General features: G+C 39.7%; 1 protein-coding gene across 1 annotated transcript in view; it reads left to right on the plus strand.

Annotated features, from left to right (window-relative positions):
- The window catches only part of kif26ba (kinesin family member 26Ba), a 79,495-nt gene that overhangs the window by 28,865 nt on the left and 32,087 nt on the right, over positions 1-18,543 (plus strand). The window contains exons 4-5 of the mRNA XM_080501934.1: positions 5,528-5,709; positions 13,404-13,611. Coding sequence (XP_080358060.1) covers positions 5,528-5,709; positions 13,404-13,611 — 390 coding nt within the window. The remainder of the gene's footprint in view (positions 1-5,527; positions 5,710-13,403; positions 13,612-18,543) is intronic.

Below are 18,543 nucleotides of genomic sequence, written 5' to 3' on the forward strand. Positions count from 1 at the left end.
AGACGCTGACATAGAGGAAAGAAGTCCACCTGCCCGCCAGCAGAGAAGACATTAAAAATTTGCAGGGTCAGCAGTCTATGAGGTGACAACCTCCACATTTTATATTTATTAGGATTTTTATTTGTGCTCCCGCAGGAAGTCTGAGACAAATACACGGATTCAACTGGGACAAAGAACTCCGGTTGTGTCTGTTCCAGCACAATGTGAATATACAAAGCAGCCACAGAGATTTCACAAAAAACAAAAAAAACATTTGATACTCCATTTTTGATTTGGCAAAAAGTGACTGAAAACTGAAATTCCATATTTATGACATTGGATTTGATGGCATTTAAGTGGTACATTTTGACTAAATTGAGGAATTTGAGGAAAAAGGAGTCATTTGAAGAGCAGATGATGATTTGTGTTATCATGGTATATTCAGTGTGTATGGAAACTGTTTGAAATTATTAATGCGTGTGAGATTTCTTCAAAATGGTCAAGACACTTCCATACCAAATGCAGAGCTCTGTGAGCTATTGCATCTTTTTCAAATAAACAATATTCAACTGTCAGAACCGCAACTGCTACCACCCACCAGCATTTTTCTGGTCTCCTTACAGATAACAATACTAATCCTCTAAATCACCACAAAGGATAGTTCATTCCTCTATGAAGATGAAGTGGTGACCAATCGTAATTGGTCACCACTGTTCTCATAACAACAACCAAGACATGTGAGTGGAACAAATTAAATATTTGTATCTTTGAGAAACTTAATCTGTAACATAGCATAATGCCCTTGTTAAGAATTGTGGGAATTGTTTGACAGAAACACACATTTTAATCATGACATAGGTGCCCAATTCATCTAAAAATAACAAAAGGGATATGTGATGAGTATCTGTGAACGAGACAGAAATCTGAATCTAAATAATCGCAGGAAGGCTATTTAACCTTTCTTAAGTACCACATTGTAAAACTCTTCATGGCACTGATATATCACTGAATTAAATAATTCTATCCATATACTGTATACAATTGATTTGAACTATTTTTGGAAAATTGGCTATATGTTTTCTCGTGCTAAAGATCTTGTCGATGCTGAATGAAGCATTATCTGTGGACTCTCTGCTTTCATATGACACTGCGTTTGTGTATTAGTATATTAGTGTATTAGAAAATGCTTGTTAGCATTGTTTAGCTGCGGGTATCACAGTCATTTTGGTGCTTCTCAGTGTGTGTATTTAATATTCATGCTGCACGAAACTAACTTGCCCCGCTGTCCAGGGAGTTCTCTGGTTCAATAGCTCAATCACAGGGAGAAAATTGGGCCGAACCACAAATGTGCTGAGGGTCAACAAACTCCAATCATTTTCGTACGCCTCCCTTTCACTTTCTCTCTTTTTTTTAATAGTCTCCACAGTTATATTTGATGGCAGGCCAGATGGAGAGACGTCCTGGCTCTGGACAGTGATTGTGTCAGCCTCATGTCAATCATGAATAATCAGCCAAACTCACCACAAGAAAAATGATGTGCAGCCAAATGACACAATCTATCATAGCGAATACTGAATAATCAACTGATTTGCTAATTTTAGCTTGGTTCTTTTTTTTTTTTTTGCCAAACAGACCTTTAAAACAAAAGAATCAGCACAAAGATTTTGCCCGTCCAACCTCAGAGTTCAGGAGAGACTCAGAAATTGTTGAACCTCCTTTCTGGAATACCCCCTGTTCTTTATTTGTTAATTCACTAATGTTTCCTCCTCCCTCTCTCTGAGAGGGCAGCCACCTTCCTCACTTCACTGCAGTCAGCATTTCCATTGCTTCACAGATTGCACTGATAAAAGGAGGCAGGACCATACAGAGACACACAAACACACAGTTTCTCTTACAAGCCCCCCTCCTATATAAACCTGAAATTTCATGCACAAACTCCACTGGAGTGCCGGTAGCATGTGGAGAAATAAAACAAATATAAGAGAGACGGATGAGGAAGACGAATGCTGTGGAAATGGCGTTTGTGTTGTAATGAAGATGAATGAGACAGCTTTACCTTCTTTTTTTTCTTTTTTGAGAGTGCAGAGATGAGGATAAGTGATGCAGTGCAGAAGAGGAGGGTGAGAGTGACAGAATAAGTGCGTAAGTGTTTTTCTGCCTCTCACCTTGTCTTCCTGTGGAAATCTGATATCACACCCATCAAAGCCCTGCACTGACAGATACAATCTCAGGACCAGGTACGCTGTGAAAGTCTGGTCAGATGCTTCGCTTTTATTGATTTGCCGCATTATCTTCACTCCGTTCGGCTGTCATATTCGCCTCTGTCATCTCTGTTTGTTCTGCTGTTATCTGTATCCCGCGCTCAGCTGCTGTGGACTAATATTCCCATGGAGACCATTAATGTTTCATCCAGTGTAGTATCGCCTAATTTACTGTAAAATTTAGACAATAGCTAAGGCTTTGTGTTTTGTGGCCAAATCTGGATGGAACAAGCATCACGATGTCATTAAAACAACACAATTCCTACAGTAATAGTATAATTGAAAATGTAATGATTTATCATTTAACTCATAGATTCTAAAAGCTCGATGTTTCAGTCCTTGGTGATGTGCTGTAATGGACAGTGATGATGGTCAGCGTGTGTGACGGGAATGTCGAACAACTGCTTCATGCGTTGCCATGAAATTTTTAACAGCGTCATGATCCCAATGGCATTTCTATGGGATATTAACATGTGATCGGTGTGTGAATAGCTTAAATGGATGAGAGGAGTGACCTATTACATCCCAGAGAGCAGATTGGGATCAGGATGGAAACGGTTCACTCAGACTGCTTTGGGGCGTGGTCGGAAACCTTTTGTGATGATATCACTATTTACCATGGAAAACGCACATGAAGTGCATGAATTACATTAGCCTGTAATCTGTTAGTATCTGGAGCGGTTGTGCAGGTCCACATGAACCTCGCATGGTAGCCATATTCACTGGTTGAAGAATAAAGCATTTCTATTCTATTCTATTCTATTTTACAGTGCATGTTGCATACAATTCAGAAGAAGGAATACCAGTTTCACTAGTAAACTCCCCCTAAAATCCACATCTTTCAAAAACTTATTTTCAAAAAGTAATGAACAGTAGCAGGAATTTATCACCACCAGTAAAAGTTATAAAGTGTTGCACAGCAGCATTGCATCCTTTTGTGAATGTGATGTATGTTGACAAATTCCCCTTCATCTTTGCATTGTGTGCCTGGAGCATTTGAGTTTTCTTCCTGCAAGCCCATGAGATACGGTCGATCTTTTTTTTCATGTTTTTGTTTGTGACCTTTTATTCCCCACACTGTGATCATTTTTATGGCTTCTTGAGTTTTTGCTTGTGCCCTCTTTGTCCACTATATCCGATCATGATGCACTACCCACAGAAACTGCATTCCTATCAGCTTCATAGGACCTTTTCGGCCAAAGCACAGCCTCACTGAGCAGCTAATCATCAAAGAGACTTACAATTGTTGTGTGGACCTTATACATACATACATGTCCATTTGTCCCTGATCAGTTGTCCCGACACTAATGGCCACATATTGTTCAAACAACTTTAGTCCACTTTTCAGCCAGTATTATATTCTGTTGGGGCTTTTTTACCCCTTCTATGTACTCTTTACCTTCCATTTATTAGGATTTATGAGTAACCACTGCACATGTGTAGGTTTTTCTGCAGTTCTGGACCTTTATTCCATATGTTCACAGTTGCTTTAATATTGCAAGAGAGGCAAGCAAAGTCTGAGCATTTGAAATAGGTGTAAATGCACTGAGGAGTATGGTATATAAACTATAGAGGCATCTCATTTACAATAGGTAATTTATCATGGCAGTGGGCGGCGTGCATGGACCTCGGGAGCCCTCAGCAGTAAATATACTTACAGTGGCACTGATTTACACACATACAGAGACACACACACACACACACAGACTCACACACACACACACACACACACACACACACACACACACACACACACACACACACACACACACACACACACACACACACACACACACACACACACACACACACACTCACACACACACATGCAGAAAGGTGCAGACACATGTACAGTCTAGGTGACAGACACACAATAGACACACACATTAACTCTCACGAAAAGCTGTATTTCTTTTATTGGACCTTGTGGCTATGATTTAGGTGCTCCAGTGTCTGACTGCATGGAGCTTGTAAAGAACCATAATCAATAATCCATATCTATGTCTTTAATGCTTTGTCTGCACACAAACATGTACACATAGGCACAAATATGTCTAGCCTATACATACATACATACATACATACATACATACATACATACATACATTGTGCGTGAGAGAGAGAGGGAGAGAGAGAGAGAGAGAGAGAGGGAGAGCAAACACACAGAGCTGTACAGTAGCATTTTTGATGGACACATTACAGGAGCACTACTGGCATAGCGGAGATCGTAACACTTCCCACACATATAGACTCACATGCATTGAGGTAGAGCTACTGTACTGCGCTGTACAAGAGCTAAACAACACAAATGAAGGAGCAACAATTCAACGACAGGAATGGCAGTGCTTTCTAAATGTGTATGTCTCAGGAAACTGTATATTTCAGCAAATAGTCGTGCCAGAAATCAAATTTCTGTTACTTATTTTTAACACTGCACCCCTGGGAGAAGTTCAACTTTACCCTATTTTTTTTATTTTTTTTAAACTTTTTGGTCTCTTATTTCCTGCAGATCCAAATAGCTTTTTAAATTGCCATTACCTGACCTGCACAGAAACTCCATTTGAACACTGACAGGTCAGGTTTTGACTGCCAGTCGTTAAAGCAGGATGGTCTGTCGTAGATGCCATGCATTGGCTGTAACCTCATGCCTTCAGCATGATGTGAGTTTCAGGTTTATCATCACTGCCTTCCTTCACTGGGTAAAGTCCAATAAAACACAAATGTCATGTGTGAGTGATGAAGTATTCTTTGAAAAATGTCAGTTGCTGAACATGGTGGAACAATGTGACAGAGAAAATGGAAGGTAGGTTAGGATCGTTTATTAAAACAAAAGGTGCGTACAGGGATGTTAAAGATGAGAGACAATGATGAAAGTGAAGAATGAGTAAGAGAGGTTTATGTCAAAGGTCAGAGGAGAAAACCCAGGATGAAGGTGTGTTTGTTTGTTTGTGGCTATTAGGGACTTGCACAACAAACTGCAGCTGGCTCACTGATTGTAAAAGAAGTTCTTTGCATTTGGTTTACCAAGAGGAACACATGAAGTGCATGAACTACGTTAGTCATTATTCTGTTAATCATTTAACCCACAAAGTAGTACGTACAAATTTAAAGTCAGGGTCACATATACACTGATGTTGCAAAGGATTGAGTAATCAACCGATGTGGGCGTGGAATAACAGACCCTTGAATGTATGTATGAAATCCCAAGTGTCACTCTACACTTTATGTGTCTGAGCCATGACAGTATCTTCATTTATTCTGTTTCTAATCGCTCTTTTTCTCCTCAGATCTCCCAGATGGTGTTGGAGGCCTCGAGAGAAGTGGCGACTGAAGCTGCTTTGAACCGCTACAATACACACTCTCCTTCACACGCCAACTCATCGTCACATTCAAACTCCCCCTCTCACACTCCAGCTGTAACCACAGCAGCACCTTCCGCCACCTCTGCTGCTGCCTCTTTCTTTGCGAGGTAAGACACTGAAACATCACGGACCAACACATGTCCTCATTACTCAGTGAAGGATTATCAGGAAATCACCTCATTCTTTCTTGTTTGTAAACTCAGTTCAACAGGTCAGCATTGCCTCTGCAGTCTGTCTTCACATTCGATTACTGTAAATCAAATAATAATAAACAATTTACTCTTTACAAAATCTCAAGATCAAATCAGATTCTGTCTGCAAACTGTCCAGGTTGTAAATTAAAGGGGTCTATTATGACCTAAAAGCAATGAATTGAACTTTTCTATCTCACACATAAAAGCAATCAGCAGAACTAGTTTGTTGCTGATAGCCGCTGGTTGGTAGGATACCTGGTCAAGCATAGGGCAAACACATACACAGTCACTCACTCACAAATGTACAGCTGTTTTATACAAGGACAGGCACAAGGATAACATGCAAACTATAATCAGATGCCATAGACCAGCAGATTTGAACCAGGAGTATTCTTGTTGTGAAGTGATAGCCTGTGCCAACTATTATTACAATTCATTAAGAGAACACTTAACTAACCACAGTTTTTGTAAATATACTATGAGTATTATCCTTTCTTGAAGTTCTTGCCATTGCTAGGCCAGCTAAAACTATGATGGTTAACTGTGAAGTGGCAAAGAAATTTGTATTATCTGTAAAAGAAATGAGAGAAATTTCACAAAAGTTCAATGTTTTAACTGGACAAGCACTAGCAAGAGGGATACAGTTTTTGAGCAGTTATATAGAATGCACAAAGAACCTAATTTATGAAATAATGACAACAAGAAAAGCAATTAGCAAAACTACAGAGATAAACTACCAACATGCAGAAAGCTCTTATAGAAATAAACGTATATTTATTCAGGGGATGTGAATGTTGGCTGATGTTAAAACTAACAGCAGTCATGCGACTTATTTAAAAAAAAACTTGAGTAATTTTAACTGCATTATTATCAGTTTCATGATTCCAATCAGTTTCTACTAGTGCAGTACCATATAATATAGTGGCAATACAGTGAGGCATCAATTTTTAATGTGTTATTTCCAACACTGCTGTTGGCACAAAAGAAAAACAAACCTATTAAATAGAGATTTGTTTTGAAATTGGCTAATGACGTCTACTTCTAGTATAATAGCTTTGGAATCATTTTCATTGTTTTATTTTCAAATAAACAACACATAATCTTGAGATGTATCTGCTAGTATTGAAGAAAAACAGCACCTTGAGTATATGAATCGACAATATTTTATTTCACAATAATATATTAACAAGGGTTCAGGGGATTCTGTAGAGCAGTGGAAAAATAAGTACAAAAACTGGTAAAATCAACAAAAACAATTATCTAATGGACAGCTAAGTTATTTACAATCAACCAATGGGTTTCGTCCATTCTCTACTGAAAAATCCTGCCTTTATGTTTTCTTTCTAATGTGTTTTTAGGAAAAAGTCAAATAAAGAACAAGTTTACAAGAATAGCTATATAAACAGCGATAATGTAAAATCAAAGTAGTAGAAAAACATGTTACTATTGTATTTATGTCTATGTGTTTATGCCTACTTCTTTCTCTCCTTGTGAGCCTTTGCATAAATCAACAATCCAATCAGTTGTCGATGAGCTGTGTAATCAAATCTGTAGAAATGCAGAGCCACACAACATAAATATGACACGGGTAATATGAGTAAATTATTGATGAAACAACATAGCAGTCTGAAAATGAATTGGTAAATTATTCATTGGAGACACCAGGCGAGTGTCACAGAGGCTGAAGCATTATGCTGAGACATCATGTCTAATGAGCTCCTTTAAATCTAATATTAAATGATACATATGGTTTTCGATCTGGTATTTACACCTACTCTTCTCTTCTCTTCTCTTCTCTTCTCTTCTCTTCTCTTCTCTTCTCTTCTCTTCTCTTCTCTTCTCTTCTCTTCTCTTCTCTTCTCTTCTCTTCTCTTCTCTCCTCTCCTCTCCTCTCCTCTTCTCTTCTCTTCTCTTCTCAATAATGAAATGGGTATCTTCACTTGTAGTGTATTTGATATATGACTGCCATGTTTGGATGAAAAGCTGTCTGTCTTTCAAAGCTCTGGCAACAAGGCGCTACTCGTAAATTGTTTGGGAACAAACATATGTGCTCACACATTCTTCACACAATTTTCCATTGAAGACCCCCTGAATGGTGGGGTATCAAGGTCATTTTCCATGAATACACACACATCTGGTTGACATTCCAGACGTACAGCCAGCTGTCTTTGGCCAATTTATGAGCACAAACCCTGTGAGTGAAAGGACTGGGTTTGTTTAATGGTGCAGGTGTCACTGCATGTAGACATGTGTCTCCGCATGTGTCCAGTTCTCAGTCGTTTTCCTGTTTGAAACTGTTGCGCAAAACACAATGTTGTTGTTTTTATAATTTTACATATGCACAAACATCCACTTGTTATTGTTATATATGACGACGCAAGATTCCACTTTAATTAGGCAGAAGTTATTGTACACTAATGCTCATGGCCAATGGATGCAGCCATGCGGTTTTGGTGAATCCTATGCTTGCTTTGGCCTTTAGTCTGAGATGTGAACTGCATACTGATAATACGCACGCACGTACGCACACACAAACACAAACACACAAACAACACTAAATCCTTGTGTTGAACTCTTTGGAATCTTTTTTTTTACCGCATCTGCTTTTCCCTTTCTCCTCCTTTCTCTTCACCTTTCTGTCCGAGCACATTTTCTCTTCCTCCTCATCCCTCTCTCCTGCTTTATTCGCATTACTCACCCCTCCTCTCTTGCACCGTTCCCCTTCCCTATTGTTCTTTCATATTCCTCTTCGCCTCTCCTTTCATTTTCCTACAGTTTCTCAGTTTCCACATTGACCTTTCCTTTACCTATGCATAATGTGCATTGGAGTAATATCTTTCATTAGTACCAATCTGTCTGTGAATATGTCACACTCACAGAGTAGTTCTATATCTTTGCGGTGCTGCAGTGGCCCTCTGGGGACACTGGGCTGGAGGATAGAGACATGCTGCAGTATGTGCATGCTCACTTTGGGGGAAGGGAGTTTCTATCAGTGCAGGAATTTTTTACTGCATGCTTCGTGGATTTGATCTTTAGGGATTTGGCTTGCTGTGTTTGTGTGTATGTGTGTGTCCATGTGGGTATATATTGCTGGGGGTAGCTGAGTAAATGAACAGGTCCCGGGGGAATTGGTGAATTGGGAAAGTATTGTTATTTTGGATGAAGGGAAGCAGTAAGAATTGGGCTGCTGTCTCTTTCTCAGCCCCCATCTTCTTTCTGATGTCTGCATTATTTACTTTTACAAATGAAATATTCCATCAAATAATTTAACAAGTAATAGGACAGCCAGTAATTTCCCAGCATTATAATAGATTGATTGAAATTGGTGTTCGGTTGTATACAAATTATGATATTAATTTCTTGATGACATTAGAACTGCAGTTTGGTTTGGTTATCGTTCAATGTTAAATTAAATTAATTTTATATTCTGACATACAGGGAAGTAAATATTTTTCTCTAGAAATAATTCAAAAAAAATGAAATCACTAATCTAGAGATTAACCTGATGTGTTCAAAATGCTCCCAATAATTATTCAGATTATGAGTGAAAGTGTCTTGAATGTGATTTTTAAACTATTATATTTAAAAAAAAAAAAAAAAAGATCTGCTCTGTTATGTGCAACATGACACGTGTGACATGTATCGGAGGGCTGTAGTAGTCTTGCCTTAACATCTATTTGGGGCTTCCATTGAGCAAAAGTTGTGCATGGTATTTATTGTGTTCCATGTCTGTGCTTTGGTGCTCATGTGAGGTGAGCCGACATAAATGTGACCATGTGTCAGACTACGTTTCGGTCAGACGAATGTGTCAACAGATGGTCAGGTTACTGTTATGTATTGTCTTATCATCTGTGCTGTCATGTCGTATTTATTTGCTTGTTTTTACTACTTTAGTACTGTTATTAGTCAAACATTGTCTCATTCCTTGTTCAAAAATATCATCCCTCTCTTATCCCGCACTGCAGCTGGGTGAATTACATTAAAAAAGACATCTCTGTACTTTCATGCAGTGTTGCTTCAATAAATACTTCATGCAGCACATAGTAACATCTAAAAAAGTGAAGTGAGTTGACCAAAGCAGCACAAAGATGGACTATGTCGTAGAAACACAGCTTCTGCAAGGGCACATGCACACAAGCCAGTTTCACCATGTTGCCTTCATAACTCCATGTTGAACAGAGTGCATCAATATTTTATTAGTCTGGCTTGTGTGCGATTACAATGCAGCTTTATGGTGGTGTCTTACAGTGATTGGAAGAAAAAAAAACTGTGCAACAAATTACATCAACAGATGCCAGTAAAAGCGAGCTTGTGTCCGCACCTGACTTCTTGACCGCCTATACCATATATGTTCTCACACACTCACCATGGCTGTCAGCCGCTATCTGCCTCCACTGATGCTCTGCTAAATAGAGTGTAATTAGCTGCTGAACCAACAACACAGCCCAGGGACACCAGGCATAAATCAGCTGTGTGTGTGTGTGTGTGTGTGTGTGTGTGTGTGTGTGTGTGTGTGTGTGTGTGTGTGTGTGTGTGTGTGTGTGTGTGTGTGTGTGTGTGTGTGTGTGTGTGTGTGTGTGTGTGTGTGTGTGTGTGTGTGTGTGTGTGTGTGTGTGTGTGTCATTGATTCAATTGAAGGTGTTTGTCGTTGTGTGAAGGGAGGAAAGCAACACGGCAGCATGTTGCTTGCTGGGCTATTTGTGACCTGTGCTGCTTTTTAACAAGAGAAGGACACTTGAAGGGACAGACGGGGAGCGAGGCACGGATGGCTGAAGGAATCGATACATGTAAGGGAGGCTGAATGGATGGTGGGATGGATGGGTGGATATATGGAGGGCAGAGGAGGAAGAAAGTGAAGGATGAGGAATGAATATAATGAGAGAAAAGAATTAAATAAAAAGGAAGACACTGGATTGGTCAGGGAGTGAGAAGGACCGAAATAATTGGCAGGAAGTGAAGAATAGAGAGGATTGGAGGAATGAAGGTAACAGATAAGAGGGCAAAAGGAGGCAACAGGAGAGGGGTTGATGAGTAGATGGAAAGAATTGATGGATGGAAGACAAGTGGCTTTCACTTTAGGGTTAGAAGGGAAGAAAGCCTCTTATCCAAATCCCAGACCACTTGTCATTAAACGCTACCAGTTTTGTGTGTGTGTGTGTGTGTGTGTGTGTGTGTGTGTGTGTGCGTGTGTGTGTGCGTGTGTGTGTGTGTGTGTATGTGTGTGTGTGTGTGTGTGTGTGTGTGTGTGTGTGTGTGTGTGTGTGTGTGTGTGTGTGTGTGTGTGTGTGTGTGTGTGTGTGTGTGTGTGTGTGTGTCAACCACGCTTCAGTTGTGCCACAGATTAAACCAGCCAGGGTGAGAGAGAACATAATAGGAGGGTAATAGAACCTTTGCACACATATCAATAAATCCACTGCATGCATTACGAAACCAATGTGGTTGAAAGATATCAAAGATGCTTCAAAAAACAATTATGAAAAGAAAGGCCTATACAGTATATGTTGTTCCCAAGGGAGCACCTTGTATATAAATGAACGTTCATACAGAGAAGAGGAAATGTGACAAGGACTGTTGTAAAGGAAGAATACAAGTAAGAGCTACAAGTAGGAATTTCTAGCAGCAGGGTAACTGTGCATGAATCCATCATTGTCATGCCTCATTCTGCAACAATCAGCAACACTGCAGAAGCCACAGCAGTCTTTCCTTTCTGTTGTCCCACAGAAATAAAATGGTAGATTGCATTAGACCAAACGTGCTTTTTACAAGCCAAATCGTTTTATGCCTCCTTTTGGAGAATATTAATCCACAGTTTTGCCTAATAACATTTATTGTTGTTAAGATTCTGTTTCAGGGTCTGGTGAGCTCTCTGTAATCTGCTCCACATGCTACATGGGAGGGTTTTAGCATTATACTCATATTGTAAGACTGACCCATAATTGCCTTTGATCGCATTTGCTGCAATATGTAAGCTCAGCACACAGTGAAAAACCAATTAATAGTTTTTCTATAGAGGTTTGTTTCATACAGTGTGGACACACATTCACAGCCACACACACTGAGATTCACACACAAATCTCTAGGGAAAGGTAGTCAAATGGTGAAATGTTTGGTCGTTCAATGGGTCGCTGAGTCCACGTCTCTCTTCCTCCTCCCCCTCTCCCTCACTATGCTATTCTCTCTCTGTCTCTCTCTCTCTCTCTCTCTCTCTCTCTCTCTCTCTCTCTCTCTCTCTCTCTCTCTCTCTCCCTTCTTCTGCCTGTCCCCCTCACTCTCATTTCTGTAACCTGCAGCAGTTAATTGAAAGCCAATGGTGTGAGAATATGGCTCTGTGACAGAGAGTGTGTCAGGCCGCAAGGTCTCTCACTCTTTCTCCTTTTTATAATCTTAAAAATATAAGTGAAGATAGATTAAAGCAGAGCAGGAACGTTATAGAGGTCTTTCATTTCATTATATTGTTAATACCACTGCCGTACGTTCACTTTGGAAATCTAACAGTTACAATGCTGAAGGGTGACCAAGTGGCACTGGGAGTGAGGGGCTTTTTTTTTTCTTCCTGAAGATGGTAAATTACTGCAGTGAAATGTTGCCTGCAGATTCATTAGCTTGTCATATAGCCTCTCCTCTATCATTCCATTCAGCTTAGTCTTGTGCATTTTACATTAATTCAGAGTGTTTGTAAAAATACATATAGCATCCTAGTCTTTCTCAGGAAAACAATAGTAGAAAGTAGGTACTTTCCGCTGCTGCTCTTTGCCTGTCAGCTTTGATGGACACCAGCCTGTAATAAACCAGATATAGAAGCTAGACCAATGGATGAATAATTAGCAACTTATTTTTGATACCAAATGCAGTGTTCATATGTGTGATTTTGTCTTGGTATTTGGAATGGAGAAATTTAATGCCACAAGCTGCTGCTGTCCAGTGTCGCACTAACATCTACACATATAAGCATACTGTGTTTTGTTGACCACGGTTGTCCTCGGGATGACTAAAAGACAGAGTGAAAAACTCATAATCTTTCTCGTTACATTAAATGTTTTGCATGTAGGTTGAGTCAGAAATCCACACTGTTTTATGGATATGAGATATTTCTGTTTGGGAGGGATTAAAAGAAGGTGGAAAAGTTGGAGTGAGTTACTGCTGTGCTGAACGTGCTGTGTCTGAAATGAAAGCTCAATGGGAAGAGAAAGATGCCAGATTTTGAAGTTTAGAAGCTGAAGTTAAAAAGGATAGGAGTGAAGAGGAAGTGAGTGCGGGATAGCGGCAGAGTGTATATAAATATCATTTTTGATGGATCCTTTTGAGCTCGGTGCCCACAGGGAATTGTAGTAAGAAAGGAAATGAACCACTCCCAGTCCAGATGTCGCTGCATATGTAAACATCAGTGTGTACATGTATTTGTTTGTCTTTGCGTGGATGTGTATTGATGTGTGTGAAAATAGCGATTTTCCATGGGATGTAATTATACCCATGTGTTCATGCAATCATACCACAGTCTGGCCAACCGTTCTTCTATGGATCCACTGAGAACTTTCTGTCTGTATTTTGTTTTTGAAGTTGTGGTATTATTGTATGAACTTCAGCTTTTCTCTGCCAATCTCTTTTAGAGCTGCACAAAAGTTGAACTTAGCATCCAAGAAGAAGAAACAGAAGACGGCAGCGGCCTCTGCTCCAGTGACCTCCTCATCACTTTCTTGCGACCCCCCTCTGTTCCCAACCAACTTCAGCTCCTCCTTGTTGATGGCTCCTCCTCCAGCTCCACCTTGTCTCCTCCGTGCAGTCAACAAGATCAAAGATACCCCGGGTCTCGGAAAGGTAACAGGAAGTTTAAATCTTTATTTGTCATGTTGCAATATGGATCTTTCCTCAAAAACACTCCATTGTAAGATGGATAGAATGAAGGAAAAGAACGAAACAGACAAAGCTCTATAGTCGATCTGCCGAAAAATTACCTGCAATAAAATAAAGGACACAAAACGAGATGTTTTTCATAGTAATGTTTTAAAAGTGTTTGTGGCAGTTTTGTTATTGTTTCTATAACTCATACAGTGTCACAAAGTCGACTGATTTTTTTAGGATGAGGGCAACTGCAGTCCATAAAGTGCTGAAATGTACTCAAATATTGAGCCTTTGTGATTTATAACGACCTTGACCAGTTTATCTAAATGTGTCTGCTGGTATGTGTATGTCTCCGAGGCCGCACCATATCAAACTGTAGCCTAATGGTTACCACGGTAACGCATCTCAGGCTGACAAAAGTCATCTGTCACCGTTGCCAGCAGCTGATGAAACGCTTGTGCACGGGTGTGTGTTCAGGATACAGTGGGAGGGTGGGGGACGAAACACACACTTGCCTCTCAAGTGTGTGCAATATTGATCGTCCATGTAATGAGTTTTTAGTGCCCCCTCCTCCACAGTTTGAGTGAGAGGTCCACTGACTGTGCGTGTTTGTCTGTGTCGGCCCCAACTGCTGGTGAAGGGATGAGTGTGAGGGACAAAATCAGACATCAAACTGGATCCTCTACCGCACACGGAGTGAGAAAGGGACCCGCATGTCCCCATGAGTTCAAAATGTACTGTATGTCATCACACCTGTGTGTTTGTGTTCTGTCTGTCAGCCCTTGGCTGCGAGTGGTTCTGTGTGCGACGGCGTGCATGTTTGACAGGATTACTTGGATGTTCTCCCACATTTGCCACATTTATTGGGTAGTTGAAAGTGACAATGCATGCAGAAACAAAGAGACCGAAGGCTAACAAAAAGCCTTTGCTGAACAACGGCTTTCAGTTTGGTGCCATGTACTGCAGCCATTTGGCAACAGAGCACTCTGTCACTCTGTCAATTTCAGAATGTGTGAATATGTGTGCGTGTCTGCGTGCGTGCGTGCTTGCAACATTAATATTAAAGATCAGAAGACATTCCCTCTCTCATGTCAGTTCAATCACATTTGGACTAAAATATAGTAAATACACACTTTAGTGAAATCAGGTCAGGATGATTGGAACAAGCAGTAGAAGAATATTCAATGTAATGATGTATGAAATAGATTTGTAGTTTTAAATGGTTTGGGGTTTTTTGTGTTTGCCCCCCCCCAAAAAAAAAAAAAATTAAAAATTATTGTATTTATTTCTGGTTCTCTGTTTTTCTTCCACTTTTTTGCATCTAACAGAGAAAATCTATTATTGAAAACAAATAAGTTCTTTATAGATATTATGGTGAAAATGCGTTATTATTTATATCATATATAACAAATTGTCACATGTGCAAAAGTAAAGCAATTAAACCTGGGATTTTTTCTCATTAAACAAACTATGTTACATGATCGTATTTGCTTCTGCATATGCAGTATTTAGATTACCGGTATAGGTCTGGGAGTCGAGATTATTCATTGATTCCATTCCATTCCAATTAGTTTTATTTTTTTGTGTGTAGCTGATTATTCTTTAGCGTTGTGATCCACTGTGTCCCTCCGTTAAGTCTATATCTAATTTTCGCTCCATATGGAGATGACAGATGTCTTCTCGGTTGTCAAGGAGACACATGCGCGCTCTCGTATTTACAAGCACGCTCATACATACAATAAATTATTGCATTATCGAACCATTAACCAGACCAACATGTTAAATGCACATCTGAAACCTCATACACACAATCTGTCTGCACTTTTCATCTCGTGTTATATTATTTTATCTTCCGATGCATACACGCCTCCCCAATGTGTTCACAAACCAACTCACTCTCATCACCATCATCCTGGTGTCATCTGTCATATGGTGGACAGCGTTTGTCTCCAGTTGTTATTCACCAACTTTGGTCTTCCTGTTGTCCTGGGGCAGTGGTGGCCTAAAGGTTAGAGAAGCGGTTCGCAGATTCGAATCCCACAGCTGATGGGTCACCACAGTGGGTCAGTCAGCAAGACCCTTGACCACCTAGACTAGAGCATCCCAATGTGGCTGCACCACCGCATCCTAGAAATAGGACGGGTCAATGCGGGGAAAAAAGGAATTTACACAGGTTTAGTAGTTAGTTTAATGCAGAAGGGAACAGAAAAGCTGGTCTGTGGCCAGATTTGTTTCTGGAACCGAACCAGCTATGCAACTTTTGTTTTCATTTATTTTATTTTTTTTTTCTACTGATTTAGTTTTTATACATTTCATTTTGAGGGGTGTGAACTTAAAGATGACATAACTGACCAAAGTCAGATTAGCAATTTCTCTCTGGGTTCAGATATAATTGATTTTGTGATTAAAAAAAAAAAAAAAATCAGCTACTTGTTTCACTTCAGTCTATTTCAGTATTGTACAGGTAACACACATGGCTCCATCCATCCATCCATCCATCCATCCATCCATCCATCTTGAGCCTATCTAGCTGACTCTGGTAGTGGAGCTGATATACTTGGTACAGATCTCCTGACCAAAATAAGGCTAACACACATATAAACAGACGTAATGTGGTCACAGTGTTTACCGCTGCAGCGCTGTAAACTATAAGGGAGCAGAGCAATAAAAGTGTGGTTATTTTTATAATGACAGCGAAAGTCAGCCAGGTGCTGATAGTGATAAATGTTGACATAGAATTGTTATTTTGGTTCAGAAAAATTGAGATTTATTTTATTCCTGGCTAATCTACAATGCTAACATTTTTTTCAGGAGATTGTGCTGCATGGTTAATGACGAGTGAATGTGCTGAATACAAAGTATTTCTGTTGGTTTAGAGAGAAATTGCATATTAAAAAAAAGGAGGATGAATTGGTACCAAGGAAGGGCAGCGTTCTAATATTTGGAAGAGGAAGAGTTTCTGCTGTGAAATCAATGGGAAGCTTTCCAGGATCTAATCACACACAATCACAAACACACATGCATGTATGCGGACGTGCTCACACACACACAAGCATATGGGATGAAAATGGCCGTGGTGACATTTTCTCCAGTAAAAATGTCACCTGCGATGGGGGTTGGCTCCCCACTGAAATGGCATTTGCACACAGTCACAGTTACACTCAGGGCGGCATGCTCACAAATTCACAGGATTACAGTGTACAACCAAAGCTGTCATGGAAGCAGCAAAGCCCCCGGTGGAAGTCTGCATGATACATCCTGCAGAACACATGGGCTTGTCTGTGTTTGATGGAGGGGTTAGTATTCTCCCCAATGTTAATATGGCAGAAAACAGATTGAGTCATCACATTTGAAGCCAGGGGAAATCAACCTGCACAGGTCAGACATAGTGCTGTGTGTGTTTGTTACAAAGAGAGAAAGAGGGAGAGGAGAAGGTCTCCTTCATTTCATCCAGGGATGTCAAATTAAACACAATCCCTTAGTGGATCTGTCTGAGTGGCATTTGCTTCTCAAACTGCCCCCGGTTATTTCAATACATGGCTCCTCTCTACATGTTGGTAAGCTGTGTGTCTCCTTAATCAAATCAGGCAGTTGGGCTGCCTCCATTCAGACCGGAGACTGCAGGGGCAGATGCGTATCAGTCAAGGAAATTAAACTGTGCGTGTATATCATCACATAGAAAAGCATCTGAGTGTGTGTGTGTGTGTGTGTGTGTGTGTGTGTGTGTGTGTGTGTGTGTGTGTGTGTGTGTGTGTGTGTGTGTGTGTGTGTGTGTGTGTGTGTGTGTGTGTGTGTGTGTGTGTGTGTGTGTGTGTGTGTGTGTGTGTGTGTGTGTGTGTGTGTGTGTATATATAATTTATTTTTTCTGCAGCCTAATTTTTTTTAAACTATAAAAATGATATGGAAAATACTAAATTCACTGGCTAAATCATAAAGGGCTTTGTCTGTATAATTTAATATAATAACACACAGGACATTCTAGCATATGTACATCTCAGATGACTGGATTTTACTGTTGTCTTATTGTTTATTATTATATTGGGGTTTTTTCCCCCCCATGGCTCTCATTCTATGGTAATGAATGCATGTATGACTGTTAATTTGTGTGGATGTTTCTCCTTGTACAAAATATATACACTGATTTTAATTTAACATAACAGAAATAATGTGTTCAATAAGAAAAAAAAAAGATTTGTGCTCATATTTTAAATAAGGAAAGAGATGCCCTTGTTCAGAGCTTCAACCACATGGGGCCTCCAGCCCTCCAGCCCTCCATCTCTCACTTACCACATACTTTGTCTCTAACCAAGTGGTGATTTTTGGTCAAAGGCAAGATATACATGTGTTTTTCACATTATGAGATGTAATTGTTTGTATTATCCTTGGGATCCATAGGCAATAAAGAGAATAACTCTTGTGCTTTTGAAAGCATTTGAATTCCAAACACGTTGTCATCCAGGAGGTATAAGGCATGCAGAGTAGTAACATAAGACTATCACTTGGGATAAATAACTAGTTATAAACATTGTGATTGGTATAAAAAAAACCACAAAAAAAACCAGTACAGATAAAGCTGGTTCTTTTTATCATGTGAGAGATTTATTCATTGGAATATCTGGTGAGTCTTTATGTAAAGACTGACTGTTGAAACGGTTCCACTCTTTGTTTTCAATTGAATCTTATCTTATAAATTTGATTGGTTTATACTCTATTATACTTAAAGTAAATTCAGTTTCAACAGTTTCACACTTCACCCTGAAGACGATTTCTTCATGACAATCAAGTTATATAGTGCCCCCCATTTAAGACCCACACTCCGCTAATTTACATATTTGCTTTTTACTAATTAATCTTCTCATTGTATAATGTGCTATTTTATAAGATTTTTGTGTATGTGTGTGTTTCTTT

This window comes from Blennius ocellaris (assembly GCF_963422515.1).
Source record: "Blennius ocellaris genome assembly, chromosome: 1".
Lineage (NCBI taxonomy): Eukaryota > Metazoa > Chordata > Actinopteri > Blenniiformes > Blenniidae > Blennius > Blennius ocellaris.